Raw genomic sequence first — 16,125 nt, 5'->3', positions numbered from 1 at the left:
GAAATCTGCTTTACGATTACTTGCTTCCCTCAAGCAATCATTTCGACCCTGCCATTGACGGCTCTTCCAAACCTAAAATTAGATTGAGTTTGTAAATATGGCGCGGCAGTACGGTGGAGACAGTGAATTCCTCGACAGAGAAGTGTGAAAAAGGGGAGAGAAGAAGACACTTGTCCTTGATTAGGGTGCAGAGGAGACATTGTCGCAAAGGTGAGTGGTTCTTTGCGGTCCATTCCTGATTTTTAGCAGCATACAGTTACTAGGTAACGGTGTAATTTGCAGGTGGGGGGCCGCGACTTCTCGGTCACCTGCATTAGGACAGGTATGCCGTATGGTGTCACTTGACAGTCCCTCGGTGTTCCCACTCATCCTAGACTTTGCTTGTAAACTTCTCCGACGTGTTAACCGACAACACCTATGTCACGAGACAACGGTTGTTTAAGTTTTCATTAGCTGTGGTCGAAATGAAATACGTAGGCGCTTGAAGTATGTGATGTCTGAGTCGTTTTGGAAGTGACTCAACCTCAGACCACAGGTCCCAGAAATGTTTTGTATTTAAATCTGGATGGGATGTGTCACAGCAGCCAATACCGTGTCTGTCGACATATATAGCTGGTAGCCAGACTGCATGAAAAAATAGATGTGTCAACACCACGGTTGTGCAGGATCATAAAGTTACGCTTGTTAAAAAAAACCACCAAAAAAACGTGTACTATTACTCTGTTAGCTTTAAGAATTGTACACCAACTACTGACTCTTGGAAAGCCACTATCCTCCCCCCCCCCCCCCCCCTCCACTTTTGTTGTGTACTGCTTCAGCTCATACTTCTGAAACCTTCCATTTATTCTACAAAAAAAGATACAGATCGAGGACTGTCAAAAAGTTTGACTGAAATTCACTTCAGTACAAATGAGCTGTAGTGTAAGTGTTGTTTTTCAGATATTTGTATTCTGCAACAGATACTTGATTCAAATTGTTAGGCAGCAAAGTGTACAGTGAATTAAGCAGAACATTGTCAATAGAAAAGGTAAACTTTTCAAACTAAACAAAGCCTGTGCATTCAACAACAAATTGTATGTTGAAACATAACACATCATTTGCAGTCACCAGACAGGTAAGCAATGACATACAAAAAGTAGCAAACTACTGCCTGCATGTTTACTGTGCAGTGTTTGTGTCAATAGACCATCAGGTCAAAGGCATTCAGGTAACTACTCTTTTGTTGACATTTTAAAGTTCATCAGGTCTCCAGTTCCTTTCCCTTGTTGATTTTGGCCATAGTCATTCAGTCCATGTAGCAGCGGATAGGTTACAAGAGGGAGAGAGAGCTAGAGAGGTGTACAAGGTCATTTGTGAGAAATTCTGTATGAAATCAATCTTTGGGTGGTATGCCGGTGTCACAAACTGAAAACTGCCTGAACAATCCTTCTCAATGCGGTCAATGCCCATGCCCTAACATGGGGAGATTAATCAGGTCGTGAACACCCTAACCCAAACCCTAACCCAAACCTTTACCCTAACCCTAACCAATGGTTCGTTCGGTCAAAGGGTCGCATTTTTTAAGTCCAAGATTGGCACATGTATGCGTATTGACCGCATTGAGAGGGATTGTTCAGCAGAGTTTTCAGTTCGTGACACCGGTGTGATAACTATTCACAAAAACATACAAACAACCCCACACAAAACAACAATAGTAAAACAAGAGAGAGGGAAGAAACCACTTCATGATTTAGATTATGAGGTATCAATTTCAAAGCCTAAAGCTTTGTTGGACAGTCAGTGCTGATTCTTCGCAGGCAGCAGTGACGCAATGGTTAAAGGGGTGTAAATTGTCCCTTCTGGTAAATGCAGGTAATGCTTTGTATGCAAATATTTACTGGCAGTGGACAGCTTGGTTAAAGATACCTTCCTGCCCATATAAACCATCAGGTACAAAAACCAAAAACACACAATGAAAGATCTGTCCAGGCTTGCAGGTATGGGTTAAGACAACAAAATCCATTGGGGCACATCAAGTATACAGTGGAACCTCCCTTTTAAGACCCTGTTTTTTAGTGATCGACAAGTGTGACACATGCGTTGAACGTGAATCTGCATTGATTCAGGGTCATAAGAAACTCAAGCATGGTAACATACTGCGGTTGACAGCTTGATGATTTATATTGGGCTGTAGGTTTGTATTACAAGTGCTCATCTGCGATCAAGGTCTGTTTAAAAAATATGGTAGTACATGTTGTCATCGGTAGACCTAATCCTTCACTGAACACAGCAGTTGTGTCCCTGATAAATGGTTACTTATTGACATGCATCAAGTGAAAAATGCTATTATTTTGAGTACACTGGTACCTGCGATGAGGAGACCCCCAGTAAGTAAAGGACACCCTCTAGTCTGTAGTTGGTTTATCATGACCAAAATGTGCATGTCATAAAAATCCACCTGCAATGTTGGAGCACTTTTAGCTGGTTTCAAAGGTGTCCATTCATGGCAGGTACCACTGTATTGCCAAATCATTTGTGATGCATGTTGGCCATAACTTGTGTTGATGTTTGTCTCCTTTTTGTGTGGTCAGATGTCCAGCAAGGGTCTGTCCCCAGCCCAGCTGATGAGCTGCAGTGATGCAGACTTTGACAACAACATCCACAGCATGGCCGTCAAGGTGAGCAAACAAAACTGTGTCATGTGGAAAACAGTGACCACGATGGGTATTTTGCTGCAAATTATAAACCAGTGCAGGTTACCTACAGGATGTACCCCAACCCGAAATGGTCATTTGGTCACTGCACTCCATCAAACTAAGATGCAATAACAGTGCAGTGGAACCCCCATTTTAAGACCTCCAATTATCGGAGAAATTCAGGAGTAGGTCTTAAAATGGGGGTACAGAGATTATGAACACAATATCTGAGAAAATAGGGTCTTCAAAGGAAAAGGGAGGGAGTCTTCAACTAAGATATAATAACATAACAGTAGCTTTAGTTTGATACGGGAAAAAAACAAAACAAAAACGGAAAAGTCAACTGCAATCAAAACCAGTGGGACTTCTTCTTGTCGTTCGCTGTTAGATCGTCAGTCCGGACTGCAGTGCGAAACCAGTGGGACTGAGTGGTTGTCCGTTTCTCTTCCTTAGCTTTGTAGGTGTATTATAAGAACCAGTATAACATACCAGACTTTTTCCTGTGGGGTTCGTAGTGGAAGTTATGGGGCCTATAACGACCTAAATTAGGGATTGACTGATTGTTACACACTAATTGAGTCAAGCATTAAACAACCAATTTGTATGTGATATATACATGTACCACACTTCTTTGATGTTTCTCATCTGATCTTTTCAATTTCAACCTGATGGACAAAGTGTCAGCTAGTGTACTAGGAAGTTGTTGGACTGTGTAATAGCAGCACTTGGCATGCAGGTAAACATGAAGACCTGATGGATGAGGCAAAACTTGGGGAGTGTCCACAGGTTAAGTGTTCTGACATGTTAAGTGTTTCACCAATTTGCTCTTTAGCATCTGTCATAGGCCAGTGAAACATAGCTTCTGATGAGTTCCTAACAAGCTGTGGTTACCACAGGCACATGAGTTTGGGTTTATGAAATCAGGTGGGAGATGTAGAAATGGTAATGGCATTGGGGTGTGAACTTGTGTAACTTCAGCAGGGATAACCAGAGGCACATGTAGTTAAAATATACTGTGGAACCCCTGTTTTAAGACCTCCAAAGATCCTAGAAAAATAATCAGGTCTCAAAAAGGAGGGAGTCTTAAAATGTAGGTACATTTACAGAGCCCATGAACATAAAATCTGAAAAATCAAGGTCTTAAAAAGGAGGAAGTCTTAAATTGGGGGGGCCTTATAAGGGGGTCCGATTGTAACTTTAGTAAAGTGCAGAATTTAAATGTCACTGATCTTGATTGAGTGGTATCTATCATGTGGAAAGTTGTCTTATGTCAATATGCTAATTATCTGGACAACTTACTTCCTCCATCTGACAAAGTCAAAGGGAAATGCATACCTGTCTGGCCAAACTGTGATAACCACAGGCACATGAAGTTGGGTGTATGAAATCAAGCACAAGATGACAGAAAACTTTGGGATTGTCAACATGCTTAGTCACCTGCCAACTTGATCATTAACATCTTTCATAGGCATATGAAACAAAGCTTTCTGGCAAAGATGTGATAATCCCAGGCACATTAACTTTGATTTAAAAAAGAAAAATCAGGTGCAGGATGAGGGAAAACTGGTGTCAACATGCAAAGTGTTAGGTCAACTTGCTCTTTGACATCTTCCATAGACGTGTAAAACATAGCTTCTGCTAATATCTGAAGAAGCTCTGATAACCACAGGCACGTGACATTTGATGTCAGATTAGTCAGGTGCATGATGTTGAATGTGTGTTTGTGTATGAAATCAGACATGAAGTGTATTGCCAACTCGCTCTTTAGCATTTGTTATAGGTATGTGAAAATTGCAATCTTTTCTCGGAATGAAGCTAATAGGCACATGAGGCAAGTGACTGAAAATATAGCAAAAAATGTTGACGCTTTGGCTATCATGTTATTTGTGAAGCTAGGTTTACCAAGCAGAAAATATGAAATTATCTTTTAGGTTCAAGTTGCTACCTAAGTCATTATGCCAAAGGACATTGCTCCTTAACTTAGGATAGTCATATGCAACTGAAGAAACGTTTTATCTGAGCAGAAGGTACTTGAGTCTGAAAATACGAAAATGGTTGCAAAGCGTAAGTGTGTGAAGTGTTTGAGGAACTCTTCCTTCAAACTTTCATTTGCGTGTGAAAAGGCTTCCTTTATATCAGTTTTTGTCTTCTGTGCGGCTGTAATGTTAGGACCACAGAAAAATGACCGGAACATTTAATTGTATGTGTGCTAAATATTTTGCCATGTACAGTTTTAGCAGACAACATAACATGATATCAAGTTACTAAGGACTTTGCTGTTGCAAGTGTATGTTCACACACATGAAGGTGAATTTGTGATTACAATGGAAAGTGTGGAGGAAATATTACTAACAAGCACCAGTTTATGGACTATTGTTCCATCAAGTTTGTGTGAAAATTGCATTAAATGAATGATCTTGTGCAAAGTGGACTGTGATGTTTACTTCAAGTCTGCAGCTTCTTGCCTTATTAGAATTGGTTTTGAATTTTCTCAGAATCAATACTTTGCGACTTCTAATTTTAAATCATGCCAACAAATATAGACCTAGCGTTTAGACTTACAGTGGAACCCCCCTTTTAAGACCTCCAAAAATCTGAGAAAGGAGCGAGTTTTAAAATGGGGGTAATTTTACAAAGGTTATGAACAGGAACTCTAAGAAAGAAAGGTCTTACATTTGGGGATCTTAAATTGGGGGGTCTTAAAAGGGGGGGTCTTAAATTGGGGGTGGGGGGGTCTTAAAAGGGGGGTTCCACTGAATTGTGCAAATGAGAGGTGAGCCACATCGTTAGCACATAGAGCTGATAATATTATGCAGTGTGTGCAAACACTTCAGATTTGTTGCTGTCTCTGAACTCAAAGGACCACCTTTTGGGGGAATGTGAATGTTGCATCAGGTGAAACCTCATGTCTCAACACCACAGGCACATGAAGTAGAAAGCTGTTTTGCACCAAGGTTTTGGATCTTTGCCCAGCGTGACCACTGGGTAGCTATCAGTCTGTCAGTAAATTTGATACAGAAAGTATATGGACATTTTTGTTTGTTGTGTGTCTTTCTGCTTGTCTATTTGTCTGTCAGCCTCCTGTTAAGAAAAAAAAGAAATATCTGATTTTGTTTGCTAAATTCGTTGGAAGCACTTTCTGCTTGTTAAAGTTGCAATACTACAAGAGTCATCCTCTTTCAGAATAGTAACATCTGTTTACTTGGTTATGTGCCGGACATGGGATGGTGTGATATTTTCTTTATTTGTGGTTAAATCTGAAATGCTGGAAATCCTTGTTTGTATAATGATTCACTGTTAATTTTTTTTTAATGTTATTTTGTTTTTTGTTTTTTTGTAAAGATTCTTATTTTATTTTAATTTATTTTAATTTTTTTTTAAATTTTTTTTTACCAGGTGTAGTGAACATCAGATGGAACAGAAGAACTTTCTGTAGTTCAGAACTTGAATCAGATTTGTTACAGAAGAGAACTTTCTAATAATAAGTTGGTTATTTGTCTTCATGTGCCTGTATTGTGGCCGCAAGCAGCAGCTATGTGCAAATTTGCCCCGGCCCTTTGCCGTCAAAGGTTGCATGTTGCGTGTATTTGGGGGACTTTCCGCAGTTTGGAGAAGATTATGTCACCTCCCTCCCAAGCATCTGGGCCCTAACTCTTGAGCCTGGGGCCGCGTAAGTCACAAAACCATTGACAAGAAAAGGGTCCGTAACACCTTTGTGTTGACAGTTTTTAGACCTCCCCCCCCCCCCCCCCCACCTTTTTTTCCCAAACCGTCTTCTTTTTTTCATTTTGAACGTGACTTGATTTTTGTGAGGTGGGGAAAGAGTTTGAACTGAAGGACTGCAAACAGTGGGATGACCGGAGGTCAGACTTGCGTGCATCGCACTGGATGTAATCTGTTAAGTTCCCAACGTTTTAAGTAATGAAATACCGATGGCTGACAATTATTTAGAAACAAAGCCATCGCAACAGCCAATAATTATGTAACCATCAATCCTGATGTGTGTGTTTATACGTACTTCTTTCATTCTGACCAGATACTTTCTATTTGAGCAACTGGAGAAGGTGGCCGGGGGGGGGGGGGGGGATGAGACTGGCAAGACAGATAATTTAACAGATAGACACACATACACAAAATTCATAGACACCAACAAGCACAATAGCAATAACCGGGAAAGTATCAAAATCATACGAATTGGATGTTATTTCCTCATAAGCCTATTTTGGATGCATTGATTGAGATACAGTACGCTCAAGTTAAAACAATCCACAGACAAGTCACCGTTACAAGAAATATGTAGCACACGATGAACATAAGTTCACAAAGTCGGTCAGTTTGCTGTGTTCGTCAGTTGTGACACCTGAGCCTCTTCTATTGAAGTCTCCAGCACAATAACCTCTTTCAGGTCCGTAATTCTAGTCTTTAGTGAAAACATCAACGTCAGCAGTTCAGTTGACAAATAAGAATTTTCTTCTTCTTCGCACAGTGCAGGTGTAGACTAATGCAAGTAAGAGAGTGTGATAGGTATGTCACCGTAGACCAGTCTGGGTCCACTGAAGCAGTGTGATAGGTATGTCACCGTAGACCAGTCTGGGTCCACTGAAGCAGTGTGATAGGTATGTCACCGTAGACCAGTCTGGGTCCACTGAAGCAGTGTGATAGGTATGTCACCGTAGACCAGTCTGGGTCCACTGAAGCAGTGTGATAGGTACGTCACCGTAGACCAGTCTGGGTCCACTGGAGCAGTGTGATAGGTACGTCACCGTAGACCAGTCTGGGTCCACTGGAGCATACTAAATAGGTCTCGACACTCGGGCCTCCTGTTATTCAGCCTGATTTGCGAGGAAACAAGTGTGAGTGTTGACACAATCCGCTGCAGCAGTTTTTCTCAGAGATGTAGTTTTTAAAGGACCATTCTTCCCGTGTTAACCTCCTTGTAAATCGCCGTTGATCTGTCCAGACTTTTACATGGATTAAGACTAAGAGCATCCTTCCACTAGGACATATATACATATATATATCAGAAGTTACCCCAAAACAACAGCCTGAATGATTGCTTCTTGCACACACACACACACACACACACCGCACGCACACACACACACACACTCCGCACACACACACACACACACACACACACACCACACACACACACTCCGCACACACACACTCACACATACACACACTCACACATACACACACACACCACACACACACACTCACGCACACACACACACACACACACACTCACACACACACACACACCCACACACACACACACACACACACACACACATCGGAAGCAGCCAAGCTGTAGATTGTTGGTACGCTGCCGGATAAAGGAACGATCTTCCCCCTTAGTAGAAACAGCACAGATCAGTGGCGGTTTACATGACCGTTTATACATGAAGGAAGTTACCTTTAACGGCTAGCCTTGGGTGAACATTTTCATGTGTGTTTGCGTGTGTGTGTTGTTTGTTTTGTGTCTGTATATCCCTGTGTTTGTGTGTGTGTGTCCCTGTGTGTGTGTGTGCCCTTGTTTGTGTGTGTGTGTGTGTGAGTCCCTGTGTGTGTGTGTGTGTGTCCCTGTGTGTGTGTGAGTGTGTGTCCATGTGTCAGTTTGTGGATGTCCGTGTGTCAGTTTGTGGGTGTCCGTGCATGTGTGTGTTTTTGTTGATAGTTTGCATTTTCTTGTTCGTGGTTGCCGGGAATTTGTTCTCCGACGACAAAACCTCGTGGAAGGAAGGCTAGTTGCTATTATGAGCGAAGGGACGTGAGGACTGGAGATTTATGGATGCTTTTCGCGAGCAGTACTGTTGTTGGGTGATGCCGCTGTTTTGCATTGTTGGGAAACGTCGTTGTTTTGCACTAACAGTTGAAAGGGGGCAGCCCTTAACACATTTTTGAGTCCCCCGCCCTGAAGAGAACCTCGACCCAGTAAAAAGCAAATCTAGTACACAACTTCGTGAAGGAAAGAAGTAGACGGACAGAAAGGATATAAACAAAAGAGCAAAATATGCGCTGGGAAAGAAAGAGAGAGAGAGAATTTGAAGTTTGTTTTTACCAGGCGACTATTCAGAGTGTCGTCTCCTTCAACCAGCTCTGCTACCACAGCAGTGCAAAGAAAGGCGACATGGAAAGGTTGGAGAAGATTGTGAAGAGAGCAGGCTCCATCATTGGCTCTGAGCTTCAGCCTCTCAGCACTCGATTCCCGAGTGTGGCGCTGAAGAAGCTGAGCATGATCCGCTCTGACGACCGCCACCCTCTGCACCAGGCGCTCGCATCGTGCGAGCCCACGCGTGAGTCATCACGCCGTTTGAGGTGCTGGCGGGCCAGGACGAACCGGATGAGGGACTCGTTCCTCCCGATGGTTGTACGACTCTACAACCAGTCCCTGTGAATGTGACAGTATGCTAGATAGACTTGAGTGCTGTAAAATTTGACTGTGAGGACTATGGGTGATGTGAACTGTGATGTGAGGACTATGGGTGATGTGAACTGTGACTGCGGAAGGACAATGAGTGCTGTGAACTGTGACTTGGAGGACTATGGGTGATGTGTAGTAGGTGTGAGCGATGGTAGAGTAGAGGACGTGTGATTGGCGGGGGGGGGGGGGGGGGGGGTAAGAGTGAAATGTTGACGTCTGTTTACTTTGTATGATGGGGGGGGGGGGGGGTTATGATGTAATGTAATGTATGATGATGTACTATGTGTTGATTGCGTATGTATGGGGGTTATGATGTAATGTATATGTATGATGATGTATTCTGTGTCGATTGTGAATGTATGGTGGGGTGGGGGGGTATGATGTAATTTAATGTACGATGATATATTTGGTGTTTGATAGTGTATGATTGTTTGTTAGTTGTAGATTATAGTACGATGTTTGATGTTGTAATGTTTGTGCGTGTGTTATAATGCAATATGTTATGATGTAATGTGTGATGATGTATTCGGTGTTTGATAGTGGATGTATGCTTGTTAGTTGTAGATCTAGTACGATGTTTGAGGCTGTAATGTTTGTGCGGGTGTCATATGTAGCCGTACGAGGGTTCCAGTGTGTGAGTTGTGCATGGCCGGGCGCTAGAGTGCTGCATGAATGAGTAAGTGCATGTGGAGTTGTATGGCTGGGTGAATTGTGGGTTGCGTACGTCCGAGGGGCACATGTAGCCTGTGTGTCTGAAGTAGTGGGTATGTGTGCGTAAGGGTGTGTTGATATTGAACTTCAGTTGTTGCTTTGTAAATGTCTCAGTGTATTATGTCTTGCCACACACATGCCAAATTTCCTTGTATTGATGAGGACAATAAAATTTCTTGTATCTTGTATCTTGTATCTTGTTTTAAGAGAGACAGAGAGAGTTATACTGCAAGCGCACGGACATGCACACACGCACACGCACACACATGCGCACACGCACGCGCACACACACACACACACACACACACACACACACAACACACACACACTCTAACCATCCATTTCGAATTTCAACCTCAGAACACAGACTGAGTCTTTAAAAAATAGTCATTGTACTTCAAATCGATTCTGTGTACATCAAGTTTTATTGACAACTAGCCGAGCAGATGGCGATCTTAATTGGACGGTCATATTGTCAGTCGTAAACACGGATGTCCTAGCAACAATCGCTGCCCATTTAACCAAAATGAGTCATAAAAGCCCCAGGACGGTTTGTGATGTAGATAATTCTGACCTAGCTGCTTAGCCGTCAAATCCATGATATTCGGTGAAGACACTGTACGTTATGATGTTCTGGAAGATACATGTAGGGTGCGCCTTGGTTTATTTATTTATCATGTCACGAGAATATCTCCTTTGCTGAGATTATTAGTGTTATGTCAGTAATTAGGAATGTGTACTCATATCAATCTCAGCTTGATTGGGTGTGGGTGTGTGTGTGTGTGTGTGTGTGTGTGTGTGTGTGTGTGTTGAGATTATACTGAAGGCAATTAAACGCCCATGATGATCTGTGATGTGGAAATTCTTATCTGCTACGCGGTCAAGTTGTCTGAAGAGAGACGGAGAGAGAGAAACAAACAAACAAACAAGGCCATTAAAAGCCCAGGTGGTAATTCTCACCTGCTTTAAGCGGCAAACCAATCCTTCCCACGAAGACGTACAGTTCGTGTTCCCGAAAACGTAGTCTCTGTCTTTTGTTTATTTATTAATCATGTGTCGGGATAAGATAATCATCTCTACCTGGGATGATTGGTGTTCGGTTGTAGAGTCAATAATTATGGACTGTATACAGGTGTTGGGCTGTGTTTATACCCTTATGGTCATCTGAACTGGTTCATTTACGATGTCAGGTGCTTTTTGTTGTCAGTGTGTGTGTGTGCGTGTGTGTTTGCCCGGCGTGCGTGCATGGGTGTGTGTTTTGTTTGTTTGTTTGTGTGTGTGTCTGTTGTTGTTGTGTGTGTGTATTTTTTATTGGGGGGGGGGGAGACATTCTCCAAGGAAAACTACTGTACAGTCAACAGTTAAGGTCCGTTTGACAGTGTCATGTTGGATGTACATTCTAAACCGTTTTTAGCTGTACTCGTGTTTCTGACAAACATGGACTTTGTGTAATTCATTTGTTCAAGTGTCAGGATAAGATCAATCATCATCTCTGCGACACAAGAGACGACTGGTGTTCGGTAACTGAGCCAGTAATTAGGGATACGAGCTCTGATATAATTATGCTGCTGCGTTTGCCTTCAGCGGTCGTCTTTTAACCAATTTTCAATATGTCAGACTGTCCTTTTAAAGTAATTAGCAATGCTCTTTGTTTGCGATGCAAGACAAATCTTGATTTAAAAGGGGAGTGTTTCATCGCACCTCTCCTTTTGCCCATCCCTTGCTGTGTGTGTGAGAGAGAGTGTGTGAGAGAGTGTGTGTGTGAGAGAGAGAGGGAAGGAGAGAGAGAGGGAGAGAGAGCATCACACCCTGCCCTCCGTACCTCTCCCTCTCTCTCTCTCTCGGTGTGTGTGTGTTTTGTAGCAAGGATAAGCTGTAAGACCGGACATTATGGACTGAACGCTAATATTCTTGAGTAATAAATTGTTGGAGTTCTCTCTCTCTCTCTGTTGTCCTCTCACCCACCCCCACCCCCCACACCCCCACATATCTCTTGCTCTCTCTGCGACTGTCCATCCCTGTCCAGTCTTCTGTGTTTTTTGCTGGACACTGTGTGTCATCTCTCCCAGCGCGGGTTTGTTTTCCAGCAGGTAGAATCAATTGTTTCCAAACATCGTTCGTCCCTGGACTCAACTGCCCCGATCTTGTGGGATCCACTGTGCTATATATATGGGTATCCAAGGCTGATCGGAACCACAGGCACTTGGATCGGAAACATTTCAGTAGTGATGGAAGTTGTATGTGTGCAAGTTAACTTTGTTGTGGCAATGAAATCGTTAAAAAAACAAAAACAAAAAAAACCCAGAACAACAAATTGTGAGCACAATTTTGACTAATTTCAGAATTTACATGCTGGTTCTATTTATTTAATTACGAAAAAGGTTTTTCTCCTGTGCCTGTGATTATGACCTGATAAAAACCAATATGAGATCAGCCCTCACAGAAAGAATGTAGATAGATACTGATTCACCATATTACTGTCAAAGCTGCCCTGGCCACCACCTTCCTTGATGTCAAACAACCTGTCCATTACGACATCCCCAAATGACCGACATCCCCAAATGATCCACATTTACGCTAAATGATCCCCCGCGAGGTTTTTCTTTTTCTAGATTAGGCCTAAACAAAAAATAGGTGTGGTTACGGTAACCGGACCTACCCTATTTTTAGGGGCCGACCCTATAACTTTTTATTACATTTGTCAAAAAAAGAAGAAAAAAAAAAGAAAACGAGTGCAGAAAACGCAATGAAAGCGAAAGCGCCCGAGTCGCACACTTATTTCCCTGTCAAGTAGGTTTAATTTGTACACATTAGAAAAAAAAGTTAAAAAAAAAAGTGATTGCCTTCCTTCCTACCCTATTTTTTTTTGCTATGTTACCGTAACCACACCTATTTTTTGTTGTTGGCCTTATTCACCTTTCAAGCGACCACCTGTCTGTAAGGACCACTCTTGGTCGGTCCATTGGGTGGACCTTTAAGACAGGGTTGACTGTAGCTGAGAAAGTTTTTCTCAGGTGCCTATGGTCCAGCCGTGATGAAAATCAACAAGAGCAAAGGAGAGCCTCAGGCTTTCCCCCATGTTCAGAATATCTCTCTCAATATTTGATGGAGCTTTTTGGTTATTGATCTCCCCACCCCCAGTTCCGCTGATTAGTTGTTCGTTAGCCTTTCCTTCCATACTTCTGTGTGAACAGCTGTGGGTGATTAGACAGGGCTGTTGCCATGTTGTCTGTGTATTCCATTTTTCTCGATTTTCCTCTCCCATTCTTTTCTGTGAATGCTATAATTTTGAAAGTTTCTGGCAGTTGTATTATGATTATAGAGAGTGATGCAGCAGCGGCAGAGTATAATTTGATATGAGTTAATATGAGGTTAAAGATGTTTTTCATTTTAGACTTGAACATAAACATTGTCTGTATATTTTGCAGCAACAGGACTAATGGTGGTATGAGTAGTTTTACAAAATAATCAAATAGAAACATAAAAAAGGAGACGAAGAGCTTGTTTACATAATTTAGAAATGTATTGAATATGGGCTGTGTGATAGTATGCTTTAGTGTGTTTTCCCGGTTTTTTAATTTTTTAATTTTTTTAATTTTTTTTTTTTTACTTATTTATTTATTTTTTATTTTTGTTGTTGTTGAAGATGCATAGTTTTGTATGGTTGATGTTATTTTATGTTGCTGTCTGATGTTGATGTCGTGTACCCAAAAGAAATAAAAACGTGTTAAAAAAAAAAAAAATTTGATATGACATTGAAGCATGTCTCGCAGTGACACTGGTACTTTTTTTCATTTCTTTTTCTGTAGCAATCCTGACATTGAATATTTTTGGCAGTTCTATAGGGAGAGGGATTCCTGCTGTGATGGAGGATAGAACTCACATGTTTCTGAACCACATGTTTAATGCTTACTGCAGTTTTATGTGGAGAGCCTACCAAATGTGTTGAGTGACTTAACTAAACTCTTACCGTTCTGTCTCATCTTCTTCATTTAATTCATTTTATAGACTTGTGGGATTTCTCAAGGGAAAGCAATTTTATATTGTGAGTGTCTCAACTGTGACGAAGAACAATTTAACATAGGGTGTCTTAGCTAAACTCACACTTTGTTTTACAGACTCTTGGGCCTTCTCAAGGGAAAGCAGGCATGCTGTTTTGGAGAAAGAGTTTTCCTCTCTTTTATGTGTGTATTGAAACAAAAGTGAAGATGTATTGACCGCCAGAAGGCTTATGTGTCTTGTGGTGAACTGTTTGAAGATGTCATTGAGGTGAAATTCATGTAAGTTATGTGTTTGTTTGTTTGTTTGCTTAACGCCCAGCCGACCACGAAGGGCCATATCAGGGCGGTGCTGCTTTGACATATAACGTGCGCCACACACAAGACAGAAGTCGCAGCACAGGCTTCATGTAACCTTTCACATTATTCTGACACCGGACCAACCAGTCCTAGCACTAACCCCATAATGCCAGACGCCAGGCGGAGCAGCCACTAGATTGCCAATTTTAAAGTCTTAGGTATGACCCGGCCGGGGTTCGAACCCACGACCTCCCGATCACGGGGCGGACGCCTTACCACTAGGCCAACCGTGCCGGTTAAGTTATGTGTGCACTGCCTCTCTCTGGAGAATCTAAGTACAGCAGAGAAAAAAAGCAGAAGATGGCTGAACATGAAGAGGTCGGTGAAGTTGTGTGCCTTTGTGTTTGCTTTGTTTTGGTGTTATACTGTACGTAAAAAATGTATTTTGTAAGGGCCTGACCTATTTTTGCAGTCTTGCTTTTACAGAGTTTGGTGTAAGGGTAATAGATGGCATTTGCTACCAAAGGATGTGGGTGTCATCTGATAACTTCAAGGAAAGGATTTTGGTTTCAGCAGTGTATGCACTCATTTCCTACTTACTTATCTTTGACATGTTCAGTGTGTGGCAGACTCTTTCTGAGCTTTTCAAATTGTTTCAGGTCCTTATGAAATTATCTTCACTTTCTACACCCACCTATGTTGACCAAGTTTTTTTTATAGCCGAGACCAGCTGTGCTGCAGAATTGTAGTAACTGTAGAAACTGTGTATCAACACGCTGGGATGCAGGCGTTAGATGGACGTTACAGGAAGCGACTGAAGCTAACTTTCTGAGCGGATATATCCGTACCTGGTCAGATAGAGCAATATGAGTGGGTACGGATATATCCGTACCTGGACTCAGGACTCAGGAATGTTTTATTTCAGGCCATAGCCCATAAATAGGGTGATACACAATTACAAATAGAAATGCATAGAAAATATGTTAGGCGCACAGGCAATCTTCCGTACCTGGGAGACAATGAGTTAAAGGAGGAGATGGATAAGGAACAAGAGTCTCCCATCTTCAACAGGCGTTCTTATATAGGTAGTTTATTTGAATGGTTTGCTTCAGGATCCTAGTAAACTTGTTTTCAACTTGCAGCAGCCGGAGACATTCAGTGTTGTAGCACTTTTCTGAAGATTTTTTTCTCTCTAATTATAATATTTCAACTTCACTACCTTATTCAAGACTCATCTCAAACCAGGTGATAGCCAAATAACTTCAATATCACAAAGAGTTTTCAAATTGTACTGTTTCAGGAGTCGACCTTATGGGGCTCATCTCAAATCAGGTGATATCCAGATAATTTCAATATTACAAAGAGTTTTTAAATTGTACTGTTTGAGGACCTTATGGGGCTCATCTCAAACCAGGTGATAGCAAAATAACTTCAATATGACAAAGAGTTTTTAAGTTGTAAATTGTACTGTTCCAGGACCTCATGGGGCTCATCTCAATCAAACCAGGTGATTGCAAAATAACCAATATGACAAAGAGTTTTTAAGTTGTAATTTGTACTGTTTCAGGACCTCATGGGGCTCATCTCAAGCCTGCAGAAGGAGATGGCCAAGGAACAGGGGAACTTCGACAGCCTGAGTGGTGCGCTGCAGGGCTTGAAGGACCGGAACTCTCGCCAGTACAAGACCATCTCGCGCGACATGGTGGCCTCACAGAGCAAACTCACTACCTTGATGAACCGCAGTATGAAATGTTTCTCACAGGTGAGTTGATCATGATGTGAACTGGATTCAAGACTTTAGTGTGTGTGTGTGTCAAGTTTGTTTCTCTCTTTCTTTTCTTTGATCTTCTTTTGTCTCAGCCATGATGTGTAATTTTACTCATCCCAACTTCAACCTTATACAAATTATTGTTTGATTTCAAAGCTCTTTGATACTTTTCTTTAAATTTCATTTCGATAATATTCCCCTCTTGATTAGTTTTGTTTAATTTGTGTGTAAAATCATCTCTCTGGT

The 16,125-nt window shown here is 41.8% G+C and overlaps 1 protein-coding gene across 5 annotated transcripts in view; it reads left to right on the top strand.

Moving 5' to 3' along the window:
• The first annotated feature begins 82 nt into the window (after positions 1–82).
• Positions 83–16,125, top strand: part of LOC138965076 (uncharacterized) — a 109,980-nt gene continuing 93,937 nt past the window's right edge. For all 5 annotated transcript variants that reach the window (XM_070337196.1, XM_070337194.1, XM_070337195.1 and 2 more), the window contains exons 1-3: positions 83–210; positions 2,571–2,657; positions 15,679–15,873. In XM_070337196.1, the coding sequence (XP_070193297.1) occupies positions 2,571–2,657; positions 15,679–15,873 (282 nt within the window). In that variant the 5' untranslated portion in view covers positions 83–210. The remainder of the gene's footprint in view (positions 211–2,570; positions 2,658–15,678; positions 15,874–16,125) is intronic.

This window comes from Littorina saxatilis, linkage group LG4, assembly GCF_037325665.1.
Source record: "Littorina saxatilis isolate snail1 linkage group LG4, US_GU_Lsax_2.0, whole genome shotgun sequence".
Lineage (NCBI taxonomy): Eukaryota > Metazoa > Mollusca > Gastropoda > Littorinimorpha > Littorinidae > Littorina > Littorina saxatilis.
This window is presented reverse-complemented; position numbering and strand designations above follow the sequence as displayed.